This window comes from Eurosta solidaginis, chromosome 1 (genome assembly GCF_040869045.1).
Source record: "Eurosta solidaginis isolate ZX-2024a chromosome 1, ASM4086904v1, whole genome shotgun sequence".
NCBI lineage: Eukaryota > Metazoa > Arthropoda > Insecta > Diptera > Tephritidae > Eurosta > Eurosta solidaginis.
The window spans coordinates 320,666,121-320,685,999 of record NC_090319.1 but is presented as its reverse complement, the minus strand read 5'-3'; the positions used below and the strand labels follow the sequence as shown (position 1 = coordinate 320,685,999).

The following is a 19,879-nucleotide window of genomic DNA, read 5'->3' as shown; positions in this document are numbered from 1 at the left end:
TTAGGGGGTCTCGACAAAAAACTGCTAAAACTTTCTAGTGAAAATTTAAGTTTAAAATATAAGGGGACCCATTTAACCTTATAAATGCCTTATAAAGTGTGTAAACGTATAAATTTATCTAGTGCGTAAACGAACTGTCGATTTTGTATGAAAAATCATTTACACAATTTGTATAAATTTACGCGCACATTTCATGGTGTAAACGCGATAAACTCAAAGGAATGCAACCTTGCAAACATAACAGCCGTAATTTTCATCAGAAATCTCCAACATCGGCAAGTCATTTACAAGAATATTTTAGTAAAGACATTTTAGTTTTGATTTTTCACTTAATCTTGGCATTTTTTAATTTGTATAACTAGGACGCGCTCCGTAGTCCACCGCCCCTGACGTCACATCGTCGCCACTCTGGTGCTGCCGCTGCTTCCATCTCGCCGGTGCTCCGCCGACAGTTAGCCGTCCGCCATACTACCGCCGTGCCGATCCCTCCTTGCTGGTGGCGCCGCTGCTACAACAAACACTGGCCGTCCGCCATCCTACCGCCGTTAAGCTGCTGCTTCTATCCCGCCGCTGCTACGCCGACCGCCGGGCTGATTCCGCCGCTGCTTCCATACCGCCGTACCAATCCGCCCATTACCCGACCACCGTTCAACCGCCCTGCCGATACCTCCTCTGCTCCGACGACCGTTAGCCGCCGCTCCGACCCCTCGCCATCATGCGACGGAAAGCTGCAGCCGCCTAATACCTCCAGCCGTGTGTGCATGTGTTCGTAACACATAAATATTGTGTTTTTATTCAGTAGGGGTTTGTGGGACCTTTACTCGACTCTGGATTGCCTGAGCGTTACCCCAGCCTTAGACAAAACCCACCTCATGCAACCATAAATTCTTACGCCGAAGCCCAACGTCTAAATGCTGATTGGACTTTGCCAGTGATTTTTCACACCTCGATTTTAACCATACGCCATACGAACCACCTTTTTATCACAAGTAGTTTTCCAAAGCGTGAACAAAACTGCCTACATACCGTTAAGTCTGAATTTGACGGCTAGGTCAAATTACGTACAGTTGCAATCTCTTACTGTGCCATTATTCTTCTTCTTCTTGTAGATGTAAAGAAACTTTTCAAAGTTTGTGGGGAGTAATATTGATTATGATGATCCTTTGATCTTTGGATGCGTACATTGACCCGTTATATTGCGGAAATTAGCACTATTAAAGCATTAGCTCGACCATCTCAGAAAAGTATTGCTATGGTCACGTCAAATCATCTAGGACTGTGCCTTCTTACGAAAGTTATGCCTACCAGGACCAATTCAGTTAATTTGATGCTAGAAAGGTAGCCTGAATTGAGGAGATGAACCACTTGGCACCATCTGTTATAAAATAATATATAATTTGGCGGAAAAACCTCCGATAAGATTTAATCCGAGGCTCCCTTCCAATTTCTGGTGTGCTACTTACTCCTATTTTCTTATAAACATGTTCCTTATCGACTCCGAATGGCATATACTAAGGCAGATGAATTTAAGTGAGAACTTTTCATGACAGAAAAACATTAGTGGTGCTGATATAGGGTTGAGAAGGGGATTCAAGGGGTCGATAAGCGCATTTCTAAGCTCACCTACGCTAGGGGAATACTTAGTAAACGATGCTCTGACAATCGCAAGTTCCTCATGGAACTAAAAGCGGTATGGCCTAGAAGGTTCAATTTAGTCATATCAAACCGTTTCCGAGATGGTCGGGCTAGTACTCTAAAAGTGCTTGTACCGACAAGGGGTTTTGCAAGGGGTCGAAGAGCGATGTCGTTTTAGAAATATTTTCTGGGTCGTTCTAGTGTTAGCAGTCTCGCCATTTCAGTCGAGGAGCTTCGGTTATATAGACCAGCACACTACTCTTACTTTCTTGCTTTTAATCTTTGCTGGTTTATTAATTTGCGTAACACATATCCCTTCAAGTTTTGCTAATACGGAAGCAACCAGCTCAAAAACAATATATCAAAATATCTGAAAAAAATCTAATTATCCGAATCCGAAAATGGATCCGGTTCCAAAAAAGTACCCGATTTTAAGAAAGTACCCGGTTCATAAAAATACCTGGCTCTAAAGAAGTGCCTGGATCGGAAAAACGCCAATTTCAAAAAAGTACCGGCTCCGCGAAAGGACCCATTTCCGGGCCAGCATTCTATAAAGTGCCCAGTTCTCAAAAAGTACCCGGTTCAAACAAGCATACAAAGTACCCGGCTCCGAAAAATTACTTGGATACGAAAAAGTACCCGGTTCTAAAAGGAGTACCCGGCTCTTAAAAAAGAAACCGGCTCCTTAAAGAGACCCCAATTCTCACATATCTCGCTCGTTTACTTCAATAGTACCAAAAAAAAGCTTGTAGTTTCTTTGATCAACATAGTTTCTAGTGCGACAAGCACTGAAGGTTTATGTAGTCCTAAGCTCCATACATCACACGCTATCTACCCGATAGAGGCCTTGTAGGGTTTTCTATATATCTTCTAAAATATCGGCATATTAATTTTTTCACAGGGCTCAGCAGAAATATAATTTTTGTCATGGATTTAGCGAAAAAAAATTGGTTCATAAACATGTACATTCGTATTTTTGTAGATATGTATGTACATTAAGCTGGGTTGATTTGCATGGACGAAAGTTAACCCATATCGCGCCATCGATTTTTCGATAGGTTTTGGGCTCAGGAAAAAAAAATTCCACTAAGCATACCCAAAATAATAATTTTCGAGCCTGCAAAATTTGAGTTTTTTGACTTTTTTTCTTTGATTTTTAAGGTTTTTTTCATGACCTACTTAAAAAATTTTCATTTGATTTTAAAATTTTCATATATACCCTGTCCGACTCAAAATTATCCGCTAAAAACTTTGGCGATGACAGTTTTTTGAAAAAAAAAATATATTTTTTGGGTTTTGAGGAGTGTTTTGGTGAAAAAATTATTTGTTCGCCATTTTTTTTTAAGTGTTTTCTTCAGAAACGTGCAAAAGTGTTGCCGATGAAAACAAATTTGTCTCATAGTTCCTATCCCACTTAAAATTATGCGATAAAAACGTTGGCATTAACAGTTTTTAAAAAAAATTTTTTTTTTGGTTTTTGGGACTTGTTTTGGTCGAAATCGATTTTTTTCATTTTCAAGGCTCCAAATCATTTTTTATGTATATGTTTCCGTCAGACCCACCAATAAGTATACTGAAATGATCAGGGGACGAGCTGAATTGATTTAGCCATGTCTGTCTGTCCGTCCGTCCGTCCGTCTGTCCGTCTGTCCCTTTGTTTGAACGCAAACTAGTCCCTCAATTTTTGAGAAATCTTGATGAAATTTAGTAAGCAGGCATAATTTGATGGGTGATTTGACATTTCGACCGGATCGCACCACTATAGCATATACCTCTCATACAACCGATTGTTCAATAAGAGGGTTTTCGCCATTTCTGCCCCATCTCTGCCTCATTTTAACAGCTAGCAACATCAAATTCTACCACAAGCTTACGTATTGGGCATAGATGGTTGTCTGAAAAAATCGTCTAAATGGGACTAAAAATCGATTTCTAAAAAAAATGATGAAAATCCTCTTACCTGAACAGTCGGTTGTAATCGATTTTTATTATAAATATGTCCAATCTTGATGATTTTTTCAGACAACCATCTATGCCCAATACGTAAGCTTGTGGTAAAATTTGATGTTGCTAGCTGTTAAAATGAGGCATAAATGGGGCAGAAATGGCGAAAACCCTCTTATTGAACAATCGATTGTATGGGAGGTATATGCTATAGTGGTCCGATCCGGTCGATTCCGACAAATGTCAAATCCCCCATCAAAATATGCCTGCTTACCAAATTTCATCAAGATATCTCAAAAAGTGAGGGACTAATTCAAACGAAAACCTCAAACAAAAAGACAGACGGACAGACGGACAGACGGACGGAAAGACGGGCATGGCTAAATCAACTTAGCTCGTCCCCTGATCATTTTGGTATACTTATTGGTGGGTCTAACGGAAACATATACATAAAAAATGATTTGGAGCCTTGAAAATGAAAAAAATCGGTTTCGACCAAAATAAGTCCCAAAACCCAAAAAAAAGTCTTTTTTTTCAACTGTTAATGCCAACGTTTTTATCGCCAAATTTTAAGTGGGATAGGAACTATGAGACAAATTCGTTTTCATCGGCAACACTTTTGCACGTTTCTGAAGAAACCCTTAAAAAAAATGGCCCAAAAATAAATTTTTTCACCAAAACACTCCTCAAAACCCAAAAAATATTTTTTTTTTTTCAAAAAAGTTTTTAGCGAACGATTTGGAGTCGGACAGGGTATATATGAAAATTTTAAAATCAAATGAAAATTTTTTAAGTAGGTCATGAAAAAAACCTTAAAAATCAAAGAAAAGTCAAAAAACTCAAGTTTTGCACGCTCGAAAATTATTTTTTGGGGTATGCTTAGTGGAACTTTTTTTCCTGAGCCCAAAACCTATCGAAAAATCGATGGTGCGATATAGGTTGATAAATCGACCCAGCTTAATGTACATACATATATGACTAGATAGTCCATACCTTTTTTTAACTTCTTTAACTGAGCATCACTCCAAGACTAAAAATACTTGATTTTTTCGCAGAACAATAAAACAAATTCTCGTTTTATTAATATATTCGATATTTTTGCAGTATTAGCAATTCGACCTTATATACAATATATTCCTACATATGTATGTATATATATATTTATACATTAACAACTTTTCGCCCACTGTAGCTTTTTTAGTCACGTTTCTTTTTTCAAGATATTCGCGCAACGTTGAGTTAAAAAAACACGTTCACCACTGATCACAAATTTGCGATTGTCAATGCAACAATCCCACGAACACAGCTGATGCTACACACTTTCATATATACTATAAACATATACATATATAAATATGTTAGAATATACAGTTAAAAATCTTTTTTTTTTTGTAGTACGTGAATGATGATCAATTAAAAGTATTGCATACAACGAACAATTAAATCTAACGAAACGAACACTAAATCGTGCCTATGACTTCTGACCTTTTTTTGTTGATTACTATTTATCGCGAACCACACCTTTTAAACTCTCACACCGCCTCCAGTATTTTATTTGTTTTTCGTGTTAGTTATATTTCTTCAACACTTTTCTCAACTCATTTTGTAAATACGTCCGCACGTTTTATTTATCGTTGTTAGCGCTTTGTGTTGTCGTTTGGCACTGTTCGCCACTCACCCGTCAGACGATCACTTCAACAGCCAATTTCTGTTCTCACAATTTTATGCTTTGCCCATCAGTTTTATGGGGTTGTGTTGTGTTGTGAGTATGGCGCGAAAGTCTCAGCCTCATCAGTTTTTGTGGGTATTTTAGTTCTCTCACTTGGCGTTACGCCCGCCAACATATGGCCAGAAGCACAACCTGTTTGAGAAGATCCACAAGAGATGTCAAGTGTTGACTTAACAAAGGGGTTGCCAACTTAATAAGCACTTTCATATGTGAAGGCAGGCATAATGATAGTGATTTAGTTGGTTCGTGCTTCGTTGAATTCATTGATCCAGTTCTGGAACTTTATTAGTTATATCTAGATGGATTTTAAATAATTAACCCTTAAATGCATGACATCTCCGGTTTGAATTTTTTTTTTAAACGAAAGATAACTGCTTATAAAGTCATGAAAAAATAATAAAAAAAATTTTAGTGCTCAAAATTGTGCTTTTTTTCTTAAGGATAAGGGTTTGTTGCCAAATGGCTACATCATGTGTTATTAGAGCGATATAGTGAAAATTGTCAGGACTGAAACAAATCGAAAATGCAAGGAGAAAAAGTTATTTTATTCAATTTAAATTGTTCAAAAAACATGTAAATGATATATTAATTTATATGAAAAAGTTTAAAACAATTATTTTTGTTGTTAAAACACAGAGCAATGCCACATTTTTCACATTTAACGCGACTGAAGCCCTTACATTCAGGATATTTGTAGCGCATTTTAGTTTCCGTGTGCTCGGGCCAGTGTCCAGTTTCATCTCTGCGAATATCTTTGGGAGGAACATGTTGAGCAGGACCTCTTTTCTTCTTCATTTGAATTGCTGATTCTATGCTACTTGGTCTGTCACGTTTTGTTCCCACTTTCACTTGGCTAAGACAACGACCTACTTCAAGACGAAAATCAGCTTGGTTTAAAAGATCAGATTCCGTTTTGTTCTTCTGCTTCAGTACGCGTTTGTAGGTCAACCATGCATTGACTATTGTCATGTCAATCAAGTGATAAAATATTCGCAAGTACCACTTTCTACTTTTAATTGCAATTTTATACCGACCCATTAAACTATCTAAGAGGTCCACGCCTCCCATATGACGATTATATTCCTGAATAATATTGGGGCATTTTACATCAACTACTTTGCCAGCTTTCCGACCAAATCATTTACTAATATTTCAGGAGATGTTCCTGCAAAAGAAGATATTAGGTTAACATATTTATTATCCTTCCAAACAACTGAAGTTATATCGACTCCATCTATAGTCGTCATATATTCATGGCTTTTTCCGCGTTCTTTTTTTTTCATTGCGGCTTCTGTTGGTAATTTACAATTTGGAATTCTGTTTCTACGAACAGTTCCAAGCGAGAAAATACCTTTTTTGGCTAAATACACCATCAGTGGAATGGCTATATAAACATTATCATGATATATGCGATAATTTTGTTGTCTTGGAATAATACGAGACAAACGCAAAACAATGTTTGATGTTGCCCAAAATCTGGTTCGTCATGCGGTCTGCGTATATTGTTTTCAGCACCAGTGTATATTTCAAAATTGTAGGCAAATCAATAAATTCCTGCCAAAACAAACAATTTGAAACCCCATTTATGGGGTTTCATTGGTATATATTACTTCATGAAGTGTTTCATTTTTGTTGAGCACATTTGTTCGTCGATGGCCAGTTGCTTTTCCAATGGTATGCTTTTAAATTTGGAAAGAAGATGATTGATTAGGGGCCTTATTTTGTATAACCGATCATGCCCTTCTTGACCACGTGGTATAAAAGAAGAATTATCATTGAAGTGTCTATTGTGCTGCAATTTTTCAAAGGCGTTGACTGGAATTATGTCTTTTACAAAAGAAATGCCCAGTTTATCACTCCAATAAGACCTAATACTCGGCGCATGTACAATAGACATGTACACTACAATGGCAATGTACTTTTTTATATCGGATGGAGTATATTTGTTATGTTTCTCTGGATTCTTTGATACACTGTACAAAAATGTCTGCTCCACAATGTTCATAATAAGTTCATCAGTAAAAAAGTAACAAAAAAACTGGTATGGAGTCTCTAAACTTAATAAATCACCGTCTATTTCATCGTTGCCATGAAATTGGAGTTGATCTTCATTTAATTGTAGATTTTTTTTCCAAATGATGTTTTTTTTGGTGCGTTGTCCAAAATCTTCGGTTGAAGGGGCTGCAGAATTACATTCCAATGACGAACTCGGAGCTAAAGGAGGCTGCGTGATTTCATCTATTTCTGTATCATCATCAGAATGTGCCAGATCAGTCGGAGCAAAGTCTGGGTCCTCTATATCGTCGTCAAAGTCATTCTCATCTTCACTTTCGTCGCTATTATATTCCAGCAAATATTTCGTAAGCTCCTCCACTGATTTTAATGGTTTATTCATTTTGGAAACAACTGAACAAGAGAATTAATAGTGGTCACACAAGTTGAACAAACTATGATTATATGCACAATGTAGCCAAATGGTAATTTGATAACAACCAAAATTATTTGTATATATACAACTGCTGCAAATGCAAATACATACCTTTTTATGTATAAACAATAATTTTAAATAACAATTGATGCTTTATTTATTATTTTACAACGCTTTTCAAAGTTCACACTTCACTACTTATGGACAATGTGTATACTCATGTCAAAAAATTGCGCCAAAAAAAGCACGATCAATGAAAACACACGAGTCAACTTACGATTTCGTTTGAACAGTATGTAGCCAAAAGTACACATCACGAATTAAATCGTTATCTGTAGTATATGCGAAATTAGAGAACTTTTAATGCTATGTTGCCAAACGGAAACGCAATGCATTTAAGGGTTAAAACTAAATGTGAGGTTCCGCGGATCTCTTATACAGCATTTCTTCACATAACAAACGCTGTAAAGGGTTCTCCTTCGTGAAAAAGCCTCTCACTATCAATCTTCTTCCTTCTTTCAGGTTAGGTGATAATGTTAACTCCAACTTGGCAAACAGCTATCGTCATCGGTAACATTTACCTAACACAGGGATTATATTTTATCTTTTTTATATTTTTTTCTTTTTGTGTTAATGCAGCCTTATGGTGGAGAACTGCGAAGTCAAGGAGACAAGTTCCTCCTCGTTTCTACGCGTCTCGTCTATAATTTTATTCTACAAACACAATTATTAACAACAAACATAAATACGCTTCCCACGTCAGCCGGTTCTATGTACGGAAGCGAATCGGCATTTTTCCCAACCGAGGGCTTTTTCAGTGTGACCCCACATATTGCCATCTTCCCATTCTCCTGCTCCGGGAAGGTATTGCACCCAGAACCAAATCCCGGTCCAGAGAAATGGTTTTGTTGCGTGTGCCGGAAAGGAATCTTTGTAGTCACTACTACAACAACAACAACAACAACGGAGGGTTTTTCTGTTAATACAACAAGAGGAGGAATTCTTCGATATAGGTAGAGTACTTCACGGTTTGGAATTTGTAGCTGTTTAAAGTGTGACATGGCTGTTAAGCGCCACTTTCTGGCGTTTTTTATTACTTAAAGTATGCAAGTACTATTCGCACTTTACCATTGCCGGGCGGTAGAATGTAGGTTTCATCCTCTAGAATTGGGGTATCGAGCTCTCCATAGGCATCCTCATGTACAAATTTATGCTTCCCGGACTCACACCTTTCTTAAGCTTTTCAATTTTTAGCTCAAATTTTACTTATCTCATTCTGCGCTTTACACTCACCTTAACCTGCATCGTTTCTTTACAAGACAATGAAACACTTCACATTCAATCAGTTATTTTCTGGCTCCTTATTATCTTAAAATATACCCAATGACGGCTTACATCTAATTATAAATACGCTGTCTTCCTGAAAGAGGTGATGTGTCGGAGGTACGAATTATAGCCCGTTGTCTATTCATCCTTGTAATAGACGCTCCAAAGCGCTTTAGTCGGAATATATCGCAGTATTTTTGTTCCAGCTTTTTCTATTTCTTTTCTGTAGTACGGCTCCAAAGGTAATCGTTACGTCATCTCATAATTTCTTAATTCCTACTACGGGATGGAGGACTAACAATACCCCCAGCGGGTGAGGGGCTAGAAGGTTCAATGTGGCCATATTACATCATTCCCGAAATGGTCGGGCTTATACCTTAATGGTGCTTGTTACCGGAGCGTACCAGGAAGGGACCACCAACATCGATAACACTCCGCAAAACCGTTGGTGAGCGTCTTTATTGCTACAGCTACAACAAAACGTAACGATAGGATCTTGGTATAAGTCCCAAACTCCTGCTCTCGTACAATGGCACCCTTTTGCACTATGAGACGGATATCTTTATCTACTAAACTTAACTAACGGAGAGTTGTCCTTTTTTCGGAACTGATTCCTTTTCAGAGCCGGTTACTTTTACATACCTTGAAGTTTTTCGGTTCCCGTTGCTTTCATGTATCCTGTTACTTTTTTAACAGTTACTTGCACGAGAGCGGTAACCTTTACGAAACCTTTTACTTTTTGGGAAATAGTTACCTTACTCTTTCTCCGAAACAGTTTCTTGTACCGAAGTAGTTATTTTGACGGATTCGGTTGCTTTTCAGACATTGGTTACTTTTACGAAACCAGTTTCTTTTTAGGGATTCGAGTTTTTTTAGACACTGGCTACTTTTCTGAAACTGTTTTTTTTTTCACGGATTCGGTTTCTTCGTTACTTTTTACGAACCATTTTTTTCGAATGCGGGTTCTTCTTTAGACCCCGGTTATTTTTTCGGAATCAATTATTTTTTCGAAATAGCTTTCCTTTAAAAACGCCATTAATTTATTCGTAAACAAATTTTTTTTTTTTTTGGAACCGGTTACTTTTACAAAAAAGTTAATTTTCTCAAGTGTTTCGAATGATCTCAAAGTGGCCTCAAATTGATAACGAAAAAACTCTGATAATTGGTTTAGACCGCTACACGGATTGATTCTGAAAACAATATTCCTAAAATTCGACCGAAATGGTGAAAAATTCATACGATCTTGATCCGAAATGAAACGATATCGAAACCGTGACAAACGCAGCTTCGAAATAGCCCAAAGAGATTCTGATAAAACAATGAAAATTACTCCGAATGGTCTCGAACTGGTCTTGCATTGATCCGGAAAGCAATCTTTCGGCAAATGGTTGCCGGGTCGCAAAAAGGGAGCATGTAATTATTCTGTATTACAAAATTCTGGGTGACAAAATTCTGTAAATTACTAAAAATTCTGCTTTCTGAAATTCTGCTTTTTCAAAAATCTGCATGTTTACTTCTGGAAGTCAAAATTCCAGAATCATGGCATGGCGTAGCCGGTGTTGGATCGGCTAAGGGTTATTTTTTTAAAGTGCGGCCGAAGGCCGCCTACGCAGAAGGGTATACTACGCAGAAGGACATCACCGTGGCGGTAGCCATGCAGAAAAGTGTTCTACGCAGAATTGCTGTGCATGGCGCACTTTTTCAAAATAATTACATGACCTCTTTAACATTGTTAACATTATATTTTAATACAGAATTTTGAAAGCAGAATTTTTGAAAGCAGAATTTTAAAAAAGCAGAATTTTGTACATACAGAATTTCGACACCAACCCTCGCAAAAAGGATGCAATGGATCGTAAATGACACCTGAAACTGTTTTAAAGATCCCAAAAATACTACCTTACTTCCGAACCTATACCTTAGTTAAATAGAGTTTGTCAACAAAACGCAGAGGCAAGCGATAATTCTTTTTCTTTTCGGTTACAACCGATAACGCCAATGTATTGTTTTACTTATCGGTAGCAAACTATTATATGAGTTATCGGCTTTGTACTGCTCATCGGCTTCTTATTAATTTATTATCGGCTTGTTACCGACGGCTTGCAATTGATTGTAATTGATTTTGTATTGAGTTTTTGTCAGTATCTGTTTCTTAAAAAGGGTCGTCGATTACAAAACGAAAACAAGCCGATAGCAAACTGTTAACACTCCCAGAAAAAATCGAAACTCTTCAATATTAACTCGATAAGATATCAAATCGATAACATATCTATAGCATTTTGATAAAAATTCGATAACAAATAGATAGAAAGCCAATAAGGAGTTAAAACTACTCCGATAACTATTCGCTAACAAATTGATAGCTTTTCGATGCCAAATCAATAAATTTTTGCTAATCTTTGGACAAAAGAAACGATTACAAAACGAAAACAAGCCGATAGCAAACTGTTAACACTCCCAGAAAAAATCGAAACTCTTCAATATTAACTCGATAAGATATCAAATCGATAACATATCGATAGCTTTTTGATAAAAATTCGATAACAAATAGATAGAAAACCAATAAGGAGTTAAAACTACTCCGATAACTAATCGCTATCAAATCGATAGCTTTCCGATGCCAAATCAATAAATTTTTGCTAATCTTTGGACAAAAGAAACGATAATTCGTCGATAGAAAATCAATAGTTCGTCGATAGAAAAACTTTAAAAAATCGATAACCTCTGTTATCGATAGCAAATTCACATGCCAACCTAATATAAACGCACGCAAGTCATTTTCTGCCAAAAATGTCTCATGCACATACAACTTGTATGAGAGCAACCGAAATTGAATTTGCTGCGTGTAAACCTAAAGCCCCCATTACTGATACTTAGCATAGACTTGACTTGACTTGGCAACTTAGCCACGATTATACTCCACTTGGCGCAAAAATCTGGCATCATAATCAGCGTTGAAATTTGTTTTTAAATAAATGTCAATTTGTATGACAAAATATCAAAATGAAATGGAACAAACAAATGGCATCTCAAAATTTAAAATCTCAAAAATCAAAATTCAACAGACTTCTAAGTCAAGTTAAGTTTTAAGTAATCAGTAACATGCAATGTTTATTTAAAAGAACTGTAAGTGACAGTTCGCAAGCCAAGTCAAGTCTATGCTAAGTATCAGTAATGGAGCCTTAACTCGATTTCCAATTTTTGTTCTGCGTGACATTTAGATTTGACGTTTGCATACATGTTTTACATTAGGGGGACTCATGTAACCGTATAAATGCCTTATAAAGTGTGTAAACGTATAAATTTATCTAGTGTGTAAACGAGCTGTCAAATTTTGTATGAAAAATCATTTACACAATTTGTATAAATTTACGCGCACATTTGATTGTGTAAACGCGGTAAACTCAAAGGAATGCAACCTTGCAAACACTACAGAAGCATTTTCATCAGAAATCTCCAACATCAACAAGTAAAGGCGTTTTAGTTTTGATTTTTCACTTAATGTTGGCATTTTTTAATAACTATAACAATCAAAAAAAATTTGTTTGGCAATAATACAGCTGATAAACAATCAAGTTTATCAAGAGTATTACTAGGTGCGTTCATATAACAGCGTGTGTAAATGGATATAATTTTACACCTTATAAGTTTATATGTTTTCATGAGTACCCCTATTATCCCAACGCATACTTATTTCGGTTCGGGCAAAAAACGCCGGTTGTTTGCGTGCGCTAAACAAACGCAGTGCGGTTTTATTAGGTTGGCATTGTTATTCAATGTTCTATTACACTGTTCGGGGCGCCATCTATATCTCAAACTAAGTACGAGACATAAGTTTAGCAGAATACTGTTTTGCATTGCGCTACAGTAAATAACAGTGCACTGATGCCGTTGTTAACAGCATAGTTTGGCCGACTGGATAAAGCAGCAGCGTTGAATTTTGCCAACCACGGTTCAAATCCACGTGAGCGAAATTAAATTAAGTATTTTTAAATATAAGGTAATATCAGGAGAAAAATAATTCGTTTGCATGCGATTTATATTGGCATAATGTACCAACTGGGATTTCTTTCGAAATTCATGAATGGATGGCTCATTTCCACATAGATCGCAGATTATGTTTAACAAAGGATTACTTTCTCTGCTGCTACATTTAGTTTATAAATGATAGTGTTAGGGGGGTTTTCCAACAAAATTTTACTTTTTTATTCATATGTAAATTGATTCTTTTATAGATTTTAAACCAAACATGCTCGCTTGCAATAAAAAAATATAAAAAAATAATGCTAATTTATAGTTTTTATTATATTTCTTTTAGCCACTTCAAATTTTGTGGGGAAATTCACGCAAAGTGTTCGTCGCATTGTGCAAGATGTCAAGGACGAAGGAGCGCCCAGTAAGTAACAACAATTTTAATCCCATAATATACATATGTATGTAAGTATATCGCAGAGAGCTTGAAAGTAGCATTGACAATTTTAATCAAATTTCGACGACTAAGTGAGGTTAGGTTGAACAGGCCGTTCAATAAAATCTTCACATAGACTGAATGTGTCCATAGTGCTACCAGTTTGAGGACCAAAAGTAAGAGACAAATTCAGGTGCCAGGACTTATGTTATAGAATAACTCCGTCCTCTTGGCAAATACTAGAAGTTTTCTTGGACCTAACCTAAGTGCTGCCTCGATATCTGGCAACTCTGCCGCCCCTAATAGCTGGAGCCTTGATCTGGCGAGTGCAGGACATGAACAAAGAACGTGTTCAACCGTTTTACCTGCAGCCCGAAATTCCTACATCTGCTGTTACTGACGAGACTTAACTTATAAGCATGTGCAGTCAGAAGGGAGTGTCTGGTTAATATGCCGATTGTGAGCCTTAACCCTCTGTGACTGACGTGAATTAAGTTTCCCTATTCCACTGACGTGGTAGTCCACCAGACACCATTACGATAGCTCATATTTCCTCGTCGAATTTTGCAAACGTTTTGAAAGCGTTCCTGTTTTAAGTTCCAAGGTGAATGTTTTTATTTATTGTATTTTTTTTATAATTCAAAAAGTCAATTAACTTTAAACGGTATTTATTTACATGGCTCAACTTGACCCTGAAAAATTTATATCTATAAAAAACCAACAACAATATATTCCATATTATATTTTTTCAACAAAAGCTTTAACTTATTTTAATGACATTAAAGTTCATCAATCTTTCAAAAAAGAGAAAAAGTCAGTGGTTAAATAAAAAGATATTGCCGATATGCCTTTTATAGCTAGGCTTTCCAAAGCTTATACGCGGCTTTTAAAAGTCCCGGATGAAGTTCTCTTACTTCTCTTAGAACAGTGAGGGCGATCATTAATGCTGATTAATCCATCAGAACAAAATAAACTAGAAATATAAGATATCGAAACAACTTCACTGACGCGGACGCTAAAAAATTTTGACTTAAATACTGAGATGGTTGTCTCCCAGACACCTACCTTAAGGTGACGCTAAAAAATTGTGACTTAAATACTGAGATGGTTGTCTCCCAGACACCTACCTTAAAACTGACGTGGTTGACTCGTAGACACTTTTCCGCTCAAAACAACTCACGTGCTCCCTTCAATCGCTTTCAACACACTAACTTACGCATGAGTATGCAATATGAAGGTAAAGAGAGATCGTGAGGAGAAGTGTGTAAAATACCGGCGCAAAATCTATTTTTCTGTTTATTTGTGTCTGTCAGACTACCACGTCAGTCGCAGAGGGTTAAGTCCTCTCTCTTCAGAGATATGAGCCACTTTGTGGGTATAATATCGTAGGCTTTGCATGTGATCTTAGAAATTTTGGAACTTCGCACTTTTTTCCACGCCTTTAATGCTTGATGGAATATGCAACTTCTGTCTCCTTTTGATTACTCCCAAACGGATTGGGACGTCTAACGTCGATTCAGCGAGTGTGGTGCTTTGCCAAAACATCAGCCTTATCGTTAACTTCTATCCCTTTATGACCGGGAATACAGCACATATGTATGGTTCGGCCTGAGTGAAATTTTTCCAATGCTTGTTTGCATTCCAGGACACTTCTTGATGAAGTAAAGTGGACAGCACATAAAGTCTACTTCGTGAAAGGATGTCTATTGGCCTAGACAGTGGTAGGGACATTTCAGTTCACACAGAAGTCAAGAATTGAAAGGAGAGCTTGTATTTTGCAATACTCGTAACATTTGTAGACTAATCAGCTTCCTGACTTCCTAACTCTTTAAATAGACGGAATGACAACACTAATCGAGGCGAGCAAATTTTCAGCTACGTAATGTATCATTGACAGTCAGTCGGCGTTAAAAGTACTCGATTCTAGGATGATCAAATCGGTTATAGTGCGAAGTAGTCGAGCGTCTCAAAGTCTTCCTTTCTGGGGGCCCGAGCACAGAAATATTGAATTAACAGCTCCCTATCACAACCACTGGTTTATATTCTGAGGACAATCGAGGAATACATTATAAAAGCAATGAGCTAACAGTGGACCAACTGGTATGATTCGGTTCATGTGGTCCTCTTTATATAGGAAAGAAAGAAGCTTCCTTCGTAAACTAAACAAATGCGTAATGAGAGTACCTACTGGGTTTAGGTTTATTTTAAGAAAACATGTGGTTTGTTAAAGACTTATTAAGACTTATCTGATTGCACGAATGTGCTCCCAAACGGCGCTTACTGAGGGCATTTGCAATCGAAAAAAACATCTCCCGAGTGGAAGTGCGTAATGTTACCGTCATGCCCTCATAAAATAATCTATCCATTATTGGTCTACTTAAGATCAAATGAGCGTTATTTATTTATATCAGAAAAATCTTTTAAAATTGCTATTTTTTAGGTGGCATGACACGCGATGAAGTCATCGATACCAATGAACGGTTAAGAGCTTTACGTTTAAGATTGGAAGAATCATACGACACAGCGAAGAAAGCGCTTATAACTCTCATGAATAAATATGGCGATTCCAAAAGTCAACGTAATGTGTTCCAGCGTTATCCAATGCTAAAATTAATGATAAAAGTGAGTTTAACAATAAGTTTAATTAACAAATGTTGTGTGAGAAGGAGGATTACCGATTGAGCTCAATAGCCACCTCTCGATAGAGTAGCCTTAAAACTTAAATTTAATCAGCCCTTAGTTGCTTTATCAAGAGTAGTGATGTAAACCCTGCTACAGACTATTGAGAGTCGACTCTTAAGAGAGAGGTTGCAGATCAATTTGTTCAACAATCGGTAATCCTAATATGCGCAAATAATTTCTTGACTATATATAGCATTTTTTTGCCAAATTAAAGTTCTCAAAACAAGTTAAACTTTTTTTAAAGCAAATCAAACTTTTTTTCATATGAACTGTAACTTGTTTCAAATCAAATCAAACTTTTCCAAATCAAATTTTTTCAAACGAAATTAAACTTTTCAAATGAAATGCAACTTTCTTATGAATTGAAACATTTTTTCAAATCAAATGAAACTTTTTTTCAAAGCAATTGAAATTTTTTTCCAATCAATAAAAACTTTTTCAAATCAAATGAAACTTTTTTAAAATTAACTCAAAACTGGAATAGAACTTTTTTCAAATTAAATGAAACTTATTTCAAATCAAATACAATTTTTTTGAAAAGAAATTAAACTTTTCAAATTAAATGAAAGGGATTTTTAAATCAAATGAAACAACAAATTGCAAATCAAATACAACTTCTTTCAAATCGAGAGAAACTTTTTTAAGTCGATTGAAACTTTTCCAAATGGAATAAAACTTGTTTCAAATTAATTGAAACTTTTTTTAAAATCAACTCAAACTCATTTCAAATGAAATGTAAATTTTTCATACGAAATTATACTTATTTCAAAACAAATTAAACTTTTTTCGAATGAAATGAAACTTCTCAAATTGAATGAAACTTTTTTAAATCAAATTAAACTTATTTTAAATTAAATTAAACTTTTTTCAATGCAACTGAAAATTTTTTAGTTGAATGGAACTTTTTCAAATCGAATGAAACCATCTTCAAATGAAATGGAACATGTTTAAAATCCACTCAATAAGCTTGAGCAAATCAATTGAAACTTTTTTAAAGGAAATTAAAATTTTGTCATTGACTTGATAAAAGTTTAATTTGACCTGAAAATGCTCTATTTATACGTTTCAATAAAAAGATGATAAACAAATTTTAAGGACTACCTTTATATAAATGGACCAAAAAATAGAAGGAAATTTTTCGTTTAATACAGACATAATCTTGTTGAATTTTGACTAAAAAACTTTAACATAAGCTCTTGTAAAAGAATTTTGGGATTTAAAACTATAAAGGTGGAGTGCAATCTTTCAATTTAAGGCCACCTGGTTGGGATTAACTAATTTATTATTTAAAATTTAAGCACGCGCTCTATCTTTATAATTTTAAATCCCAAAATTCTTTTACAAGAGCTTATGTTAAAGTTTTTTAGTCAAAATTCAACAAGATTATGTCTGTATTAAAGGAAAAATTGCCTTCTATTTTTTGGTCCATTTATATAAAGGTAGTCCTTAAAATTTTTTATTTTCACATTTTTAGTGCTGCCTACAAAAAGGCATTTGGAATTTTGGGTTCTGACTCACGGCCCAAGTTTCAAGTCTCTTGCTCACCGGGAAGTTGCTTAAAAATCGATCGCGAGACTTCCTGCGTTTTTTCAGGGATTTTCAGGGATTTTCGTTTACCTCGATTCGTCTGCCACCTGGCGGAATTTTGCTTTCCACGAATTGTAGTGCCATCGACTCGCAAACTATGTGCTAAGTTACAAGTTTCTAGGTAACCGGGAAGTTAGTTAAAAATGGATTAAATTATTCCCAAATCAATATTAATTTTCTTAATATCTCGATCCATGCGCCACCTATAGATTTTTTTTTTTGATAAAATATTGCATTGTCACCTGGTTCTGATTTACGGCTCAAGTTTCATATCTACAGCTCACCGGGAAGTTACTAAAAAATCGATTGCAAGATTCCCCTCGTTTTTCAAGGATTTTTAGTTACCTCATTTAGCGCGCCACCCAGCGGAATTTCGTTTTCTGTAGATTGTATTGTCACCAAGCCACGAACTGTGTGCCATGTTTCAAGCCTCTAGGTGACCGGAAAGTTAGTTAAAAATGGATTGAAAGATTCCCAAATCAAAACTAATTTTCTTAATATCTCAATCCATGCGCCACATAGCGAAAAAATTTTGATCAAATACTGCATCTGACTCACGGCCAAAGTTTCAGGTCTCTAGCTCACCGGGAAGTTATTTAAAAATCGATCGCGAGATTTCCTGCGTTTTTTCAGGGATTTTCATTTATCTCGATTCGTCTGCCACCTGGCGGCATTTTGTTTTCCGAATTGTAGCGCCATAGACTCGCAAAATATGTGCTAAGTTTCAAGTCTCTGGATCACCGCGAAGATAATTAAAAGTAGATTGCAAAATTTCCATTTTGAAATAAATTTTCTGTATATCTCGATCCGTGCGCCACCTAGCGGATTTTTTTTCACTTGCATTGTAATATCTCCCAGATCTGAACTATGCTCTAAGTATCAAGTGTCTAGCTCAACGGGAAGTTACCGAAAAACTTTTCCGTTGGTCAAAAATTCGTATGGAAATGAGGGGACAAACATGAAAGCGACTTAATATAAAGGTATAAAAAGGAATTTGTTTCAAATTGCTCTTTTCTTACCCAATCTCTCTTCAGGACGTCATACGTTTAGAAACACAATATTGGACTTTGGTGGATATTCCGCGTCAGGAGAAACAAGAAACGGTACCCTCGTATGTGATGCGTGCCTGTGCGATTATGGAGAAAACACAAAAGTCGGGTGAAGGAGTGAAAACCTCAGCTAAGCTGGCGGAAGAGGCCGCTGAAAAGCGTGAACGTATGGAACGTTTGGAGTGTAAGTTTTGTATTTATTCGGATTTTAAAATTTCATAATCAAAAATATTTTAAAACTTACTATTATTTATTGTTAGTTATGACGACAGCACAAATCGAGCTCGAGAATACACAACTTATAAATGATTTATACCGACTGCTGAAAAAATATATGGGATTGCGGCATTTGATAAGAGTTCTGAAGGTAACTGGGTGATGCAATTTTTAGTGTACTTAGATTGCAGCTAGTTGCCAAGAGTATTTAAAATAATTTTTACTTTTACGATCTGAACCCTTGTTGGTTAAGTTGATTGGATAGTACAGTGAGCGCATTCTGCCTCCAATTAGAGCATATGGATAATTTTGATACCACCGCTTTTGGACAAGGCCGACACGTTTTTAGAATTCAATGCATTATAATCCATGTGAAGGGTCTCGAAGATAATCTTGATTGATTTCCAGGGGCATAGTCACAATGCAGCAGCTTTCTCAATGGCAGTGAAACCAAGACTACGTTGGTGAATTAGTTCCCAAGTCTGCCAAATTTTTTAAAGGTAACAGTTTAGCCAGGCTTAGCTGGAACGTTAGAGGCTTATGAAGGTTTAGAACATGTTCCCAATAATTCCAAAGAAATCAAGTTGGTCTTCATCACAATGACCCACAAGAGAGAACGTGAGATGCTCAAAGACTTTAGCCACATTTATCCTTCGCCCTTTGTTTAAGAAATTTAAAGAAAAGAAGCTAGAAGTTGTTATTCCCAGAAATTTGGATGTATCGAGACTGTCAACAGCGCAAAAACGGCGAAGTCTGCGTTTTTTTAAGTAGTTCACAAGATATCGCTGGAAAGGTAAAGGTTTATTCTGGCTTCATTATTGGATACATATAGATAATGCTCGACAGAATGCTATAGAAGGTTGAAGGAAAAAACG

General features: G+C 36.2%; 2 protein-coding genes across 4 annotated transcripts in view; one reads left to right on the top strand and one right to left on the bottom strand.

Moving 5' to 3' along the window:
- The window catches only part of Grik (glutamate ionotropic receptor kainate), a 246,610-nt gene that overhangs the window by 137,141 nt on the left and 89,590 nt on the right, over positions 1 to 19,879 (bottom strand). The gene's annotated exons all lie outside the window — the stretch shown is intronic.
- Positions 1 to 19,879, top strand: part of LOC137237722 (uncharacterized) — a 282,894-nt gene that overhangs the window by 260,650 nt on the left and 2,365 nt on the right. For all 3 annotated transcript variants that reach the window (XM_067761782.1, XM_067761781.1, XM_067761783.1), the window contains 4 exons: positions 13,381 to 13,458; positions 15,911 to 16,092; positions 18,774 to 18,972; positions 19,049 to 19,155. In XM_067761782.1, coding sequence (XP_067617883.1) covers positions 13,381 to 13,458; positions 15,911 to 16,092; positions 18,774 to 18,972; positions 19,049 to 19,155 — 566 coding nt within the window. The remainder of the gene's footprint in view (positions 1 to 13,380; positions 13,459 to 15,910; positions 16,093 to 18,773; positions 18,973 to 19,048; positions 19,156 to 19,879) is intronic.